Genomic DNA, 17,888 nt, shown 5'->3' with positions numbered 1-17,888 from the left:
TTTTTTTTTCTCTCTCTCTCACCACGACCAATGTCAGACATTTTGAAATTTTAATAAATTCAGATTTTTTTTTAGGTTTCGATGAAATTATTTCAGAATTTATATTAACCCCGTAACAAACAAATTTTATGTAAGAGTAATTTTAATAATAAAAAAAAAAATTCAATTAATTATTTTTCCCCCTCCCCCTTTGCTATGTACAAAAATCTATAAACCGATTATCATATTAAAATTTTAAATAATTTCATATATGTTCAAAAAAAAAAAAAAAAATTAAAAAAATGACTTTTTATCTTTTTCAGAAAATATATCATGTTTAATATTATTAATAATAATAATAAGGTCACACATGATTGTAAGTAAATTTTATTATTTTCACTTTATAACATCCATTCATTATGGTTTTATAATTCTTATGGGTACACATTAATCAACATGTACTTTTACTGTCAAATTCAATTCTAAATAAAAAATAATAATAATAATAATAATAATAATAATCATTTACACTCATGTAAGAATTATGTTTTGTATAAAAAAGATTTAAAAAATAAGTATAAATTCTTTTTGATTTTTGTTATAATTGTAAAATTTTGTGTGAAAAAATTTCATTTTCACATTTTACACAATGCATTTTAATATTTCATTTACCCATATAAAAAAAAAAGATATTAAGGAAAAATTAATAAATTATAAAAATTGTTTTAATGGTTTGAATTAATAAAAGAAAAGGATTATTATTATTATTATTATTATTTAACTTATGATATTAACTAAACATTGAGTTGGAAATTAATCAAATACGTTTATAATATAAATGGTATCAATGATAGGTTGTAAATTTAATGATGTGTGAAGGCGAGTTTTATTAAACTGATAAAAAACTAATAAATGAACGTTGCTGTCTTTGCATTCCAACACAAAACTTATGGAGAGAGAGAGAGAAAAAAAATAGCTTATTATTCACTTTTCATTTTATTTATAAACGCTACCTTGTTTTTATGAAGTTAATTTAATTAAATTGAAAAAAATTTTAAAACCTTTGACTCATATACCCCGAATGAATAATACTATTGCACACACACACACACCGATGGATTTTATTAATATTGTGTCATGGAAAATCCTTTGTTGCCTAAAATCAAGTCAAATATTTTTAAAATGTGTTTTTTCTGTTAAGTGTGGTTTGTTTTTATAAAATAAAACATTTAAGAAAAGGGAAAATGAAAGTTTAATGAGGGAATTGTTAGGAAGAGAAAAGCATGAAAAGAAAAGTAGTTAAAACAAGGGGGGGGGGGGAAAAAAAAAGTTTTTTTAAAAAAAAAAAAAAACAAACGGTGTGAAAAATATTGGTCCGTTTCCCTCTTCCCCGTTTCCCTCTCCCCCAAAAAAAACAAACAAAGGTTTGAAAATAATGAATTAAATATATATAATAATAATTACTTGATTATAATTGACGGCCAAAATGGTTGATGGACCTTAAGGTCCGGACCGGGGCCGTTGAGTCCTAACCGTGGTTGAGAGGCCACCGAAAGCTTCATATCGGTCACCGTCCCGCGAATTTCCTCATCCCGATTCGGGATTCCTAAACTGTTTTTTTTTTTTTTTTTTTTTTTTTTAACTTTTTTTTTATCAACAATGCATTGACACAACACTTCACCAAATTAATTATAAATAATCACTTATTCTTATTACAAATTTTATATTTTATTCGTGGATAAAAAAAAATTAGGGAACAACAATGTAAAAATGTTATCGGTTAAAAATTAACGTACGATTTATGATAAATCCATTTAAAAAAAAAAACAAAAAAAAATTCCAAAATAATCCAGTAATGTAATTGTTATCCTTTTTAAAACAATAATAGTCACACTCACAAGCAGAAGATAGAAATTTCGGACCGAAATCCCCGTTTGTTTATTTTTTTAAAAAAAAAAAAAAACTTTAAACCACGAAACCTGATTGTTATTTTCGTATCGGACTAGAATTAAAAATTTTCTTTTTTATTATTATTATTAATTATTTAAAACGCGGATGCCGAAGAAAGATATTTTCATGCACTAACAATTAATTTGACCAATGGAGAGAGAAAAAAAAAAAAAAAAACCTCGAAAATTCATAGCTCGGTGCCCATGAATAGTAATAACCAAATACTCGTGCATAAGCTGGGCACGAACGTGGATCAAGACAAGAAAATCTATTGTTAAGGTTAGTTTTCATGAGCATCCAAAAGTGAAACACCAGCGAAACATCTCGGCACAAACCATTATAAACGGTTATGCGTATATAACATTAAAAAAAAAAAAAAAATTTTCTTCTTTTTTTATTAATTTTATACTTTTCCATTAGCTAAACATAGTATTCAAGTTTTTATTTAAAAATTAAGGTACACTAACAAGGTGCCTACTAAAAAAAAAAAATAAAATAAAATAAAACGCCTCACCTCCCCCTACTTCGAGTTTTTTTTATTAAAATCTAAGATATCCTCGACGGTAATGATATACGTATTGAAAAGTAAATCATTTTATAAATAAAAAAAAAAAAAAAGTTGAAAAAAATATTATTTTTAAAAGATAAATAAATATAATAAGCCAGTGAATGGTTATCTTTTGCCTCATAGGCTCCTGCTTTGTTATCTCTCATTCGAAAGTTCTAGAATTTGTCTGATAGAAATAGTAACGAGATTCAGGTTCATGAGAAAATTATATTTCGAAAAAAAAAAAAATTTGTACGCGAGAATGTTCGATATACGTTTTTCTCCATCGATAAATTTATTTTAAAAATATTCCAGGTTTTTTTTTTTTTGCTGATTAATCATTTTTTAAAATAATAATAATAATAATAATAATTTTTATCACGAAAGGTTAACCTTGGTTTAGGTTTTAAAAATCGGTCAGGCATTCGATTTCCGGTAACGAGAAAGAAACTCGAACTTTTTTTTTTCTTTCTTTTTCCACGTCCCGCGTAATTTAAAATCTTTGGCAAACCGATAGTAAACTATTTTTTTTTTTTGTTTCCAAGTTATGTGACTCCATATTGAAATGAATTTAATACGGGGAGTTTTAATGTTGTTTGGTCTTTAAAATGTGTAGAAAATAAATAATAATAATAATAATAATATATATAATAATAATAATATTTGAGTTTATTAAACTTTTTTATTGTTTTTAAATATTAAATGATAAATTTTAAAAATAAATATGTTTATCGAAAGAAAAACGTTACTCCAGTTTCATTGAGAATTATTATTATCATTATTATTATTATTATTATTATCATTTCGAATGAAAAAAAAAAAAAAAAAATTAGTCACGTTTTTAAAAAGGATCTCGTTGCAAAAAAAAAAAAAATTTTTTTTTAGTTTTTTAATTGACTCGATCGTGATTTGATAAAAAAATGTCCAGGGAAAAATTGATAAGAATCCATCGGTTAAATATTACCTATAAATGGCGTGTGCGTGTTACTTACACACCATCACCACCGCTACCACTACCACTACCACCATAACCACCACCACCACCACCTCAACCACCATCCAATTTTCCTCACACAAACTCGAACACATTAAATTTTTTTCATCATCATCATCATCATCATATTTTTCTTTCTTTTCTCTCTCTCTCTCTCTTTTTCTCTCTTTCCCCCACTAAAAGAAGAGTAAGGGAAGATGGGGGGGGGGGCTATAGATATTAATAACGCGTTTTTATTTATTATTATATATATATTTTTTCCAGCATTTTAATTTCTATTAAAAGGTCGAATAGATAAATTAATTCTGTTATTATAAACAAGATATTAATGTAAGATAAAAAAAAAAAAAAAAAAATATTCTGCTTTAAACGAGGTACGCACACACGCACCGCTTTTATTCAAACAAATAAAAAAATGAGAAAGAAGGCGTAAACTTGCTTAAAATCATTAATCAGTTATCTGGATAAAAAAATTTTCCCTTTAAGCGAAAAAAAAAAAAAAAAAATTTTAAATGCGGGGTTTAATGTTAAATCATAAACTTACCATTACCCACATGTGTAAACACACACACACACACACAATAATAATAATAATTTATAAGTTTTGATTTGTTGGCAAAAGACAAAACATAATTTTAAAAAAAAATCAAAGTTCGACGTGTTAATAATAATAATAATTGCGAAAAGGGAAAATTTTAGCTTTTTTTGTTTGATTTTTATTTAAAACACGCACTCACACACATTAATAAATTAATACAACAACTCAATGTTTTTAAACCGTTATTATTATTATTAAACGAATCGATGTAAAAAGAGAGAGAGAGTTGGGAAAAAATATAATTTATTAGGTGTGAATGTGTATGAAGAAAGAGAGAGAAAGAGAGAGAGAAAAGAAAATAGAAAAATGTTTTTTAAAAAAAAACACGAGAACTACTCTCCATGGCATCGATTCGTTTCAGTTTGGAAATATGTCAATACCAGATCAAAAAAAAAATGGAAATAAATAAGTTTTTTTTTTTTTTTTTTTTTTTAGCTTTTTAAAAATAGACATTGTTTGTGTTGTTTCTATTGTATTAGTTATATTATTATTTGTTTAAATAGGATGGATGGATGGATGCTTCTAACTGCATACATACATGTTTTTGTCATTGTCATATTTTTACCTTTTCTTTTATTTTTTTTTAATCACTGTCTATGTCACTCTTTTTTTTTTTTAAACAAACATTTCATTCCTGTATTTTATACTTTAATTTTTTTTTTATAAAAAAAAGGAAAAGGAAAAAAAAAGAATGAATAGTTTTTACTACTACTGCTGCCAGTTACTTTTTTTTATTATTTCACTTGTTTTTATTTATTTATTTATTTATATATTTTTTTATTATTATTATTCAAAGTGTACACAACAACAACAATAACAACAACAACAACAACTCACTGGTTTTTATTCTATTTTTCCTTTTTCCTTTTTCTTCCTATTGTGTATGTGTATGTAAGTTAAATTTCAACCTTGCAAATGTTTAAATAATAATAATAATAATTGAGGAATAGGTTGTGTCGAATAGATTGTGTTGGAATTATTTGAATTTTGCAATTGTTTTAATAAAATAATTTTTTTTTTTTAGCGTGTATGTATGTATAAATATAAAAGGTTATTTATTAAAATTGCCTTGGGGTTAAATTAATATATTAGTCACAATAAAAGAGTAAATTATTAATGTGTAAAAATTGATTTATTAACGTCCATCTTAAAATGTTACGGGGTAACTCTAATAGATAATAAATTAACTAAAGTCACCTTTTATTTTTTATTGTTGTTGTTACTGGTCATCATTTCTTCTCTCTCTCTCTCTCTCTCTCTTTCACTTCTTCACGTTTAGTTATTTGATGTTAGTCGACAGTTGTTGAAAAACACAAACAATGAATTATTGATGTTTGTCGTTATGTTTTCCTTTCCCTTTTCTTTTTCCTATAATAAAAATTGTATGACATGAGTTATAAAATATAATTTAAATTATATAACTCATAAATTTAACGCATTTTAATTCGATAAAAAAAAAAAAAAAAAAAAAAGTGAGCTACCAAAAATAATAATAATTTCCCCCTTCCCCTCCCCTCAGTTGTTTTTCTCATTTCATCGAGTTGCAATTTTCTTATACATAAACCTGAAAATGATTTAAGATAAAGAGAGAGAGAGAGAGAGAGAGGTAAGAAAGAAAAAACGTTTGATTTTATTGCGATATAACAAATTACAAAACCTTAATAAGATGGTTTCGTTGTTAAGAAGTTAGTCGATTTTGCTTTAAGGTATTTTCGTGAGAAATAATTTGACGAGATGTTAACTCGTAAATAATAAATTGAAAATAAAAAAAAAAAAAGGCATAGTTTTAACCTTACCCTATAAGCCTAAAATAAGTAACAAAGAGTCGGAACGGTTTTGTTTAAAAGCCGGATAAAGTAAAACACTTGAAATTCAACCTGAAAAAAAAAAACGACATCCCCATACTTGTTGATGAAAAAAAGTTAAAGACGGGACAGTATATTGTGCCTGTGTGCCTGTGTGTGCCTGTGTCTGTGTTTGTGTGTGTGTGTGTGTAAGTGTGAGTGCTTCGGCTTGACAAAGAATATTTTTTACCTTTATGCAATATCTTATGTTTCGCTAATGGTTAGTTTAGTAAAATATATGTGAACTCTCCAGGTGATTTGAAGCCCCCATTCAGTTTATACAATCAATTTTAACTATTTACCTTTATTTTGAGTTTTTTTTTTTTATCACCTTTCCTATGGTACCGCAAACATTAGTGTGTGTGTGTATATATAAACGATACAACCGACCATGTTTAAATAACGTATAAGTCTAACTACCTACTACCTGGTTTCTTATATATAAATTTTTTTTTTTTTTTAAAAGAAAAAAAAAAAAAAAACGAAATCGATATTTTTAATGGTCAGCAAAAGGAAAACATAATGTAAAGTTAATATTAATGTCCGCGACTCTTTTTTTTTTTATTTTTTTCCTATTCATTCTTTGACTTTTATGTACATAACTCACCGAAAATTTTTATCACGTCTTTTTTTGAACAAATCGTTAATAAAAAAAATTTTTTGGTCATGACCTTTTCGCATTTTTTTAAAGTGAAATTTTCTTTTAACTAAACAACCCTTCCCCGCCCCCCCCCCCCAAAAAAAAAATCCCATGCAATTGTAATAATGATTTTTTCCCCCCTTTTTATTTATTTATTTATTATTATTAATTATAATATTGATCATTCATTCATTTCTTTCATTTTGTATAAATGATTATTATTAAAGGTGTCACGACGATTTCTCACTAATACATAAGCGAAATAAGGTGGTGGTGGTTTTGTTGTGGTTGTTGTAATAAAAAAATTTCAGGTATGGATACCCCCAAAAAAAAAAAAAGGCAACTTAGAAAGTGAAGAAGAAGTTTAAAAGGTTTTGTTTTAGTAGATTGTTTAAATACCATCAAAGTGAATTAAAAAAAAAAAAAAAAAAAGAGGGTTGTGGTGGTGGTGATGGTGGTGGTGGGAGACACACTGGGTCAGTGAACAATTTCAAGTTGAATCTCATAAAAAAAAAAAAAAAAACTCCTTCAGTGTGTTTCTTTTTATGACTTTATAATAGATTTTAACGTTATTTTTTTTTTTTTTTTTTTTTTTTTTTTTTCCCCCCAAGACGGTTAAAAAACAATTTTCAATTTTGTTCCCTGAATAAAAAAGGTACGGCGTATTATGTAAATTTGAGAAAATTTTTTTTTTTTTTTTTTTTTTTTTGGGCAAAAAATTTTTTTTTTCCCCCCCCATCGTTTTCCAAAATTTTGGGCCCCTTCCAACAAAAAAAAAAAATTTTTTTTTTTTTTTGTTTTAAAGTTAAAAAAACGTTTTACGTTGTTGAAAACAAAACCCCACAAATGGATTTTTTTTTTTTTTTAATTTATTAATTTTACCAAATTTTTGGGTCGGTTTGTTAATAAAAACTATTCTTTCATTCCCCCGATTTATTATTATTATTATAGCGAAAAAAAAAAAAAATAAAAGGAAGCGTGAAAAACATAAAAAAAAAAAAGTTTTAAGGATGTGTTAAATGTTTTTTGTTGTTGTTGTTTAAATGTTCGAAACACGACGCGTGAGTAAACTGTTTAGATTTTAAACGGTTAATTTAAATATTTTAAAATCAATTATTATTGGTTATTATTTAGTCGCATGTGATTTCACGGGTTCAAAAACAATCGGTAAAAAAACTAGAATTTTTTTTTTTTTTCGAAAAAAAAAAAAAAAGTTTTCGAACGTGAGACATAGAAATATGTATAATCCAAATGAAAGAAAGGGCCATTAACGTTGAATGTACAAGGAGAGAGAGAGAGAGAGAGAGAGAGGGAAAGAGTAAACAACCTGGAATTTCAAATGAGTATGGTAATTTTTCTGTTTGTGAATGCTTTTAGAATAACTTTTTGAAAACGTCATTTATTCAAAGTCGAGTGCAGAATCAACACAATCTTTCCAGAAAAAAAAAAAAAAAAATTTTTTTTCTACTACTACCCCCTCCCCTCCCTGCCCCCTTCCATCCCTCTCCTCTCCCCTCCCAGGGTTCGTTTACTCTCCAAATAACTGAACTATTTCCAAACAAACAAACAAACAAACAAAAAACCTTTTTTTTTTTTTAATGAAAAATTCCTTTGTGTACGTCATATCCATTTATTAAATAATAATATTATTATTAAAATATTGATAATACATGTCGATGATTTCAAAAAAAAATTATTTATTTATTTATTTTGTTTAATGTATGAAAAATTAAAATAAATATAAATTTGTGGTTGTGGTTGTTGTTGTTGTTGTTACCATTTGCAATAATCCAAGAATTTTTTTTAAGGTGGAGTTTACCTACAGTATCGATAATCGTCTTCGCCTATCATGCATGAAGAACACTTAGACTCTCTTCATCCAATGAAAACCTTCCTTCCTTCCTTTTATCCAATTTTTTTTTTTTTTTTTTTTTTTTTTTTTTTTAAATATATTTATTTCATTTTGAAAATTTTTAAACTTATAAATATTAAGAATTGTAAAAAAAATGATTTATCATTATCAGGAGGTATTTTCATTCTTATCAGTAACAACACCACCACCCACGAAATTAACAAATTATTTTCTCAGTGTAAAAAAATTGGAAAACTGGAAAATTTGAAGAAATTATCAGGGTAGAATGTAGATTTTAGAATGTAGGAGGTAGATTTCAAAACATGTGCTGTCGGTTTAAATATTATTATTAATATTATTAGGATTTGAATGAGGGAAGAAGGTGGAGTTTACCTACATGTTTGATTCTTACACTATTGGTTAATGTAACATACAAAATAAAATCCTATCGTTACATCATTATCATTATCATTATTATTATTAACGGTATATCTTTAAGAAAATTTATTTATTGGTTAGTGTAGAAAACATATATATATAAATAAAATTAATAATAATAATAATAATAATAGTTTTTAAAAAAATTAAATTCTTTATCTAATGAGAAATTAAAAGAAAAACGTGAGAGTATTTATTTATTTACTTATTTATTTTTTAATTAATAATTAATTAATTAAAGTAAAAATAAAAATAAAAAATTAACGGTAAAATTTTTATATTTTGTTTTTGTTACAGGTAAGAAGAAAAAAATCTTGGGAAAAAAAATTATAAGGTAAATTAATATAAAAATATATATTTAATAGATTATTATTATTATTATTAAGGGGGATGAAAATTTTAAATGGCGGTTAAAATTAATTTAGGGGTTATTATTATTATTAATCGTGAAATTGTTTTTTTAATAGTCGTATTTGCCATTTTTTTTTTAAATATTATTTGCACGACCTGGTTTAAAACCGAATATTTATTTATTTTTAATTGATTTATTTTGTATAAAAGATTTAAGATGGCGGAACTTACGTCGGATTACGATTATTTACGGTTTGTGGAATTTAAAAAAAAAAAAAAAACAAATATTATTAAGAATAGGTGGATGAAATTTTGCAATAGTTTTATTATATGATTTCCCCCATTTTTTAATTTAAATGGCGAAAAAATTTTATAAAGAAAGAAACTTAAATATAAATATAATTTAACCCGGTAACAATTTCGATTGGCATTCGGTTAGGAGTGGCTTACCTACAGCATCGTTTTTCCCTTTTTTTACTTGTATTGGATAATGTTCGGTCCTTAAGATTTTTATTGGCCTGCAACAACTTGGTGTTGGTGATGGTGTTGTTGTTGTTGTTGTTGTTCTTACTATGGGGAAGATTTTTTTTTTTTATTATTGATTGAAATTCAAAATTTCCATTTGATTACATCATTACCTGATGATGAAACATTTTAAATATTCAATGAATGATGATAACATAATTATTTTTCATTTTCTTATAAAATATATTTACCTGATAGGTTTATTTTATATTCATTTGTGTGTCATGAATTAAAATGTTTTTTTTTTTTTTTTTATTTAATAACAATAATATGTTGTGTGTTTGTTTTGATTCCCTACTACATAAATAAAATTTTTAATTTATTAAAAATAAAAAAGAAAAGTTCATTAATGTAAAAAGTATTTTCTCTCTCTCTCTCTCTTTTTTGTATTGCTTTCAAGCACATTTCTCATTGAATAAAAGATTTTGCACCATCCCTTTTATTTTTTTTTTTGTTTTATGTCGTTCTATGTTTCCCATAGAAAATTGAGAAGGTGCAGCCAGTTGAATATTATTAATGCATTGTTTGTTAATGTTTTTGTCATTGTATTGCCGAGAATATTTTTAGCATTAATTACATCTTAGTATTATTCATAACTTATATATCAGACATTGAACATGAAATTTTTTTCTTTTCTTTTATTTTACTTGCACGTGTCAACAGACACGTGTGTTTCATTTCCACGTGTGTTGTGTAATATTTTAAAATCGATGCTTTACCTAAGAGAGACAAAAAAATTAATGTATTATTAATAAATATATTTAATTACATTTGAGAATTTTTTTTTTTTATTCGATAAAGAAAAATATTTATAATATTTTATAGCCAATAATTATTATTTGAATCGAAGTAAAATGATTACCGGTTAATTTTTTAGGGCCCTGAAAAACTCTTAGAAGCACGTGTTTACTTACAATCATGAAAATGTTCTCTAAGTAGTATATATATATATTTATATTTTTTATAATTAATATTTAATAAATCGAATCATTAGTTTATTGTTATTTAAAGTTAGGATCGTTATTAACGAACTCGTACCTTTTTTTTTATTTTTATTTATTAACCTGATAAAATTTAAATAATGTTTAGCTTACTACTTAAGTAAATTTAATAACTTTTTTGATTTATAAGTTATATATTTACGCTGAAACAAAATGCCTATCACTAAACAATATCTTCGGTACGTTCCTTCTACATCATTTAACCTGATAAATAGTTCTGAATGTAATGGTATTTGGATTACTTTGAATAATCAAGAAGGAAGATATGTGGCAACAGGAGCTTGTGAAAATATATCTATATGGGATATGAATTTAGTTGAAAAAGCCCTTGTTTTACACGGAGAAAAAACCGTTGTCACGTACTTAATTGCTAATCCGAACAAAAAAAGTTTAGCTGCTGGTTTTAGGGATGGAACGGTTAAAACATACGATTTAGAAACAACCGAAACAAACGCAGTTTTTTCCGGACACAAATCAACTGTAACTTGTTTAGCATATGACAGTGAAGGCCATAGATTAGCATCTGGATCGAATGATACAAATGTTATAGTTTGGGATACTATTGCTGAATCTGGAGTCTGTAGGTTATGTGGACACACATCTCCAGTAACATCTATTTCCTTTATGACAGAATACAATATAGTGTTATCTGCTTCCAAAGACACTAGTATTAAATTTTGGGATTTAGATACAAATCATTGTTTTAAAACATTATTAGGACATAGAACTGAAGTGTGGAGTATAGTGTTAATGAGAAACGAAGAGTTTTTGGTTACCGGATGTGGCGACAGTGAGCTAAGAGTTTGGAAATTATCAAATGAAAAGATTAATGAACCAACTGAGGATTTGAGTTTAGTAAATGATGAAAATGTTGAAGGCTTGGTGAGTACTATTACTTACACATTAATATTAAAATTATCATTTTTTTTTTTTTCATAAAGTTTTTTTTTTTTTTTTGCAGACTCCATTACATAGTACTAAGTGTGGATCTATTTTACGTTCAGAAACTGGGAGAGTTTCAACGATAACATGTGATGCTAGTGGTAAAATCTTAGCTGTTCATGGAAATAGTGGAACATTAGAATTATTTTCCTTTGTATCTCATTTAGAAGCGCTGAGAAGATTAAAGAAGAGAAAAAAAAAGCAAAACAAAAAATCGAGGTAAATCTAGCATTGAATATTTTTTATTATACGGTAAATTCTGGTTATTTTATATCAGTTTATTATTGAAATTTTTAGTACTGATAATTCAATTCATAAAGATGAAAACACTGACACTCCTGCATTACAAGATATTGTTAAACGTCTTCCTGTTATTAAAGTTAATGGAAAAATTAAATCGAGTAGTTTAATTTTAGGAAAAACTGGCGAACTTAGGGTAGGTTGTTAATATAAATTTCAATTAGTCATTGATTTTATTTCTAATGAAAATTTTTAAATAATTTTAATTTTTTTTAAGGTATTAATAACATTAAATAACAACAGTGTAGAAGTGTACACATTATCTGTTGATATTAAGCAATCAGAACCTGCCTTTAGAAGAAAAATATTTCAACAAGGGCATCATTCTGAAGTAAGGGTTGTTACCTTTAGCTCTGATAATATGGCAATCGTAACAGGAAGTGGAGATTCTGTTAAATTGTGGAATCGAGCATCGACTGCTTGTTTAAGAACAATTAAAACCGGTTATGTCACTACATTATGCATGGTTCCTGGTGATAGACATGCAATAGCCGGTTTAAAAGATGGTCAATTGCTAATTTTAGACTTAAATTCATCCGATATTCTTGAAACTATTCCAGCTCATGAAAAAGAAGTATCTTCTGTGTATCTCATGGCTAATCAGGTATGATTTATAATTTAAGGTTTTTTTTGTAAATATGTAAATCTTACATAATTTTTTTTTTTTTTTTTTAGAGAGGATGCGTTTCAGGAAGCTATGACGGCACTGTAAAATTTTGGGATTTTGATTTAATCGAAGACAAAAATTCTGGTTTGTCAGCCAAAGTTCTCTCATTGTTACATAAGAAAACATTAAAAGTAGATGAAGCTGTTCTTTGCGTTAGACTCTCTCTTAATTCTAAGTATGTTGCTGTAGCTCTATTAGACATGACGGTAAAAGTTTTTTTCTGCGACACATTAAAGGTTAGTTTTTAATTTTTTAATTAAAAAGTAAATTCAGTTTATTTCGTTATTTATGTTGTTAGTTTTATACAATAGAAATTATTTTAAATTGCAGTTTTTTTTAAGTTTCTACGGACATAAACTTAATATTAATTGCATGGACATTAGTTCAGATTCCAATTTAATTGTTACTGGTAGCGCTGATAGAAATGTTAAAATATGGGGTTTAGATTTTGGCGATTGTCATAAGTCTATTTTCGCACATGAAGATTCCGTAACGTCTGTTCAATTCGTTCCCAAAACTCATTATTTCTTCAGTTGCGGAAAAGATGGCAAAATAAAACAGTGGGACGCGGATAATTTTCAAAAAATAATTACACTAAATGTAAGCTCTTAACTGAAATATTAAAAATATTAAATATGCAATTATTAAAGTGATTTTTCTTATGTCCAAAAAGGGACATTTTGGAGAAGCCTGGTGTCTTTCTGTGAGTCCAAATGGTCTTTATGTCGCATCCACTGGATCTGACAGAGCAGTGAGGCTAATGCTAAGGACTGAAGAGCCTTTGGTGTTGGAAGACGAAGCGGAGGAAGAAAGAGCCAGAGAAGAGGAAGAGCAACTTGCAACGGATGTTAAAACAGTTGTAAAAGGTAGATTTTAAATAGTATATACAAGATTCATACTTTTCTCAAAAGTTGTAATTTAAATACAAAACTTTTAAATTTAGGTCTCGGAGAAATTAATCTTCCGTCAAGAAAAACAGTCGGAAGTGAAAAAGGAGCCGAACAAATTCTTGAATCGTTGGAAGTCTGCAAAGAATATTTAGTTGCTCTTGACAATTATGAAAAGCAAGTTGCTTTGGGTAATAAAAATGCACAACCACCTTCGCTTCCTTTACTAATGACTGCTTACAAAGCGAAATCTGTCGAAGAATTCATGATTGAAATATTAGTTAAAATAAGGTCCAGGTATGTCTTTTGAAAAATTTGTCGAGTTGAATATTATTGATTTTGTAATTAATTTCCCTTTTACAATTTTGTTTTCAGCGATTTGGAAGAAACATTGCTGCTTTTACCATTTTCCTCAGTCTGCGAATTGTTAGAATTATTTCCTTTACTTCTTAAAAATGGTAAATGTGTCGAAACTATTATTCGAGTTCTTGTGTTTTTATTGAAGATTCATCATGGACCAATCATCAGCAATCAAAATTTATTACCCGTAATTAAAAAATGTAAAAAAATAGCTTATAAGCAACTTAACACTCTCAAGGTGAATATTTTATTAAACTTAAGGAAACGCAAAAAAAAAAAACTTTTGTTTATAGAATTCGTTAATATTTTGCACTGGTGTAATTTATTTTAGGATACCGTAGGATTTAATCTTTATGGGCTTTTGTATCTCCAAAGAAATATCGAGTTGAAGGAAGGAATTATTTTATTCAAGGATGCGACTATCGAAAGAAAAGAAAAAGTTAAAAAAAGAAAGAGAAAATTCGAAGCCGCGAAAAGAGCTGTTTTAACACTGACATAAATTTTTTAATTAAAATTTTTTATAATAAAACAAAAATTTTACGAAAAATTTTGTCGTTAAACGCGTCCATGTTTGATTAATTTCCCTCGATTAATGTTTATGTTTCAACAGGTGGCAACCTTGTTATTTACCAAAGTGTCTCAAATATGGAAGGAGAGAAAAATTTCATTTGAATTAGTAGGATAATTTTTATTAATTTTTCCATTTCGAGACTTGTTTTATTGTGTTAATTAATTAATAATAATTATATTTTTAAATTTCGATACGTATAAGTAATCATATTCTAAAATGGATTATGATTATTTATTAAAATTTCTTGCATTGGGTGATTCGGGAGTAGGGAAAACAAGTTTTCTTTATCAATACACTGACGGTACGTTCAATCACAAATTTATATCAACCGTTGGTATAGATTTCCGTGAAAAAAGATTAGCATATAAAATACAAGGAAGGAGTTACAGGGTTCATTTACAATTATGGGACACTGCTGGACAAGAACGGTAAATATTTTTTTTAATAATATCATGTTGTATAGATGATTTTGTTATCAAGACTCAATATTCATTTTTAAAATTTAAAATGAATTATTTAATTTACTATTGTGTAGGTGAATGAAATAAAAAAAAGGAGGACCTGACAACAAATCATATTGAGGTGAATTTTATTGATATAAGTAGTTGGCTTTTAATAATTAAAATTAAATAAAAAGCTGCTCTTATTAGAAAGCATGATTTTTATTATAGCTTTTTACAAATTTAACATTTTTAAATCGGCAGAAAATAAACTTTTTTTTTTTTTTCTCATTAATATATTCGCTTATGTAATATTCAGTACCTATTACTAAAATAAAAATTTAAATAATTACAAAAACTAAACTTTATTCAACTTTTCATTTATAAATATCTCATTACAATTTCAGTGTAAAAAGTAAAAGAGTTTAAAATAACTTGATTCATAACAATAACCCAAAGTTACACTTTCACATAATTTTAATCGCAAACAAAAATGATATGCAATATTCTACATAACACATTTGCAATATTTTAAAATTATCACTTTTATTTACATAATTTATTATTTTTATTATTATTATTATTTTTATTATTTTTCCACGACTAGATTTCGGAGTTTAACACGAACATTCTACAGGGATGCCATGGGTTTTTTATTATTATTCGATTTAACTAACGAACAGTCTTTTTTGGAAATCAGAAACTGGTTGGACCAATTAAGGGTAATTCGAACAGAAAAAAATAATAATAATAATCATTTGTTATGATTTTTTATTATCTAATACTGTGATAAATGATACCTACCATGAAATTTCAGACTCATGCCTATTGCGATCAACCCGATGTTGTTTTATGTGGGAACAAATGCGATTTAGAAGAGAAAAGAGTAATAAGCGAGGAAAGAGCAAAAGATGTCGCTCAACAACACGGGTGTGTTAAATTACAACATATGAGAAAAAATTATTTAATACAAATTTTATAAAAAACAATATTTAAATTTTTTTTATTTTTCATTTCGATAGACTAGAATATTTAGAAACGAGTGCAGCGACAGGTCACAATGTTGCCAAAGCAATCGATTTACTATTAGATTTGGTTATGAAAAGAATGGATTCCGCAGTCGACAAAGCAATATTACCAGGGTTCAAAGATAAATCGAAAAAAGGACCCATATTAAATAATTTTGGGGGTACAAGCGGATTACAAAGAAAATGTTATTGTTGATTATTATTAACACAATTTAAAATCCACGTTCACATCACAAATTCACAAAAAAAAATCCTTAAAATTAAAATTACATTTATTGATCTTACTAACTTTTTACACTGCCATTGTTGAGTACTTTACATAGAAAAAAAAAAATGGAAGTAAATGAATCAAGTCATCATTCAATTAATCTGTAAATTTTAAATTTATAAAATTAATATAACCGAATAGTGCTTTAAGTAATTGTTATCAATATATATATAATCACAATCAATGTGGAAAATTAATAATTTTATTTTGTTTTTCTCCTACTACTATTCTTCTTAATAAGACATATTTAGACTCATTATTATTATTATTATTAATAATATAATTAAAAATTTAATTTTTAAACTATTGTCGAATATATATACATAATTGTTTGTTGTTGTTATTTTGTAACGTGCCTAAATATGTTTAAATATATATATTATTTGTGTAATTATAAATATATTCATTCATTCATTCATCGAATTGAATTTGAATGAAAAGTTGATTGAAAAATTTTTTTTGTCGTTTATCAAATGGCCTCCTCAAATTTTTAAATTATTTATTTATTTATTAGATTAAAATAATTTTTGTTAAAAATAAAAAACACTGAAGGATTTTTTTTTTAATGTAATAAATAATCAATGGTTTGCCTTTTTATGTAATTAATAATAATAATAATAAAAAATTTATCAAAGAGTCCGCCAAAATTTTTTGTAAACAACAACTTCATTTATTTATTTATTTATTTCGCAAGTTATTATTTATTAAAATAAATTTTTCGGTGAGGAAATTGGCAAAATTTCTATAGAATGAAAAAAAATAAAAAAATCGTTTCTTATTTAAAGACCACGTTATTTTCCTCAAGGATTTTCTTTTCTTCTTCGTAGTTTTTCTTTTTTTTTTAATTGACGTAAAACGTTTTTTTTTTTTTTTTTTTTTTTTTAATATCAAGCCAAAAAACTTTTAATAAAAAAATGTAAAGGAATTTAAATAATAATAATAATATTATAACGTTTCCATGGACTTTAAATTTTTTTACATTTACATAAACCGGAAGTTTTCAGTTTTTTCTTTTTAATTTCATCAATTATTATTATTATTAATAAAAATCTAACACCATTTCATTAATAATATATATATATATATATATATATATTAAACAATTTAAAATAGCAAAAAAAAAAAAAAATATATAATTTTACAATTAATAAGGCATTTGTCATTATAATTATTATTATCATTAATACTATTTTTAAAAGAAAATTATCGATATTTTTATTTTTAATAATAATAATAATAATAAATAATAAAAAACAAAACAAAACAAAAATTTTCCAAGCTGATCCTTCTTATCAAGCGTAATAATGATTTTTATGTAAAAAAAAAAAAAGGATTTTACAACCCTTAGCTCTTTATATTTTTTTTAGTATTGAATTCAAGCAAATTATGGTTAGTTTGAATAAAATTTTCCCTTTCATCCTTTTTATCCCCTTTCCCCCCTCCCCCCGTCTTACAATTCCCACTGATGCATCATAATAATAGGGATTCTTTTACAAATTTTTTTTTTTTTTTCACAACCCAATTTTCTATCTATTATAAAAGCTTTAATCAACAAAGTTAAAATAATATTAAATTTAAATGACTATGATTGCTATAAAGCATTTTAAAAATACATTTTTTTTTCCTTTTTTTTCCTTTTTTTCCTTTTTTCCTTTTACACGATTTTAAAAAGCAAAAAAATTTAACAATTCGACGGTATTGAATCT

The 17,888-nt window shown here is 25.8% G+C and overlaps 2 protein-coding genes across 2 annotated transcripts; both read left to right on the top strand.

Moving 5' to 3' along the window:
• Positions 1-10,872: 10,872 nt before the first annotated feature.
• On the top strand, positions 10,873-14,374 carry Phum_PHUM018080 (DOM34-interacting protein, putative; the record flags this gene model as incomplete). The annotated part of the gene is given in 12 exon segments (XM_002422783.1): positions 10,873-11,601; positions 11,681-11,815; positions 11,881-11,913; positions 11,939-12,097; positions 12,179-12,565; positions 12,637-12,864; positions 12,902-12,957; positions 12,970-13,228; positions 13,302-13,494; positions 13,572-13,812; positions 13,891-14,113; positions 14,207-14,374. The coding sequence occupies 12 exon segments, from the start codon at positions 10,873-10,875 to the stop codon at positions 14,372-14,374; spliced, it is 2,811 nt and encodes a 936-aa protein (XP_002422828.1).
• Positions 14,375-14,662: 288 nt separating this feature from the next.
• On the top strand, positions 14,663-16,110 carry Phum_PHUM018070 (GTP-binding nuclear protein RAN1, putative; the record flags this gene model as incomplete). Its single annotated transcript, XM_002422782.1, has 4 exons — positions 14,663-14,874; positions 15,494-15,608; positions 15,704-15,816; positions 15,909-16,110. The coding sequence occupies 4 exons, from the start codon at positions 14,663-14,665 to the stop codon at positions 16,108-16,110; spliced, it is 642 nt and encodes a 213-aa protein (XP_002422827.1).
• Between the last annotated feature and the right edge of the window lie 1,778 nt (positions 16,111-17,888).

This window comes from Pediculus humanus, genomic scaffold (assembly GCF_000006295.1).
Source record: "Pediculus humanus corporis 1103172107372 genomic scaffold, whole genome shotgun sequence".
Lineage (NCBI taxonomy): Eukaryota > Metazoa > Arthropoda > Insecta > Psocodea > Pediculidae > Pediculus > Pediculus humanus.
Note: the sequence above shows the minus strand (reverse complement) of the source record. Positions and strands in the feature narration are given on the sequence as shown.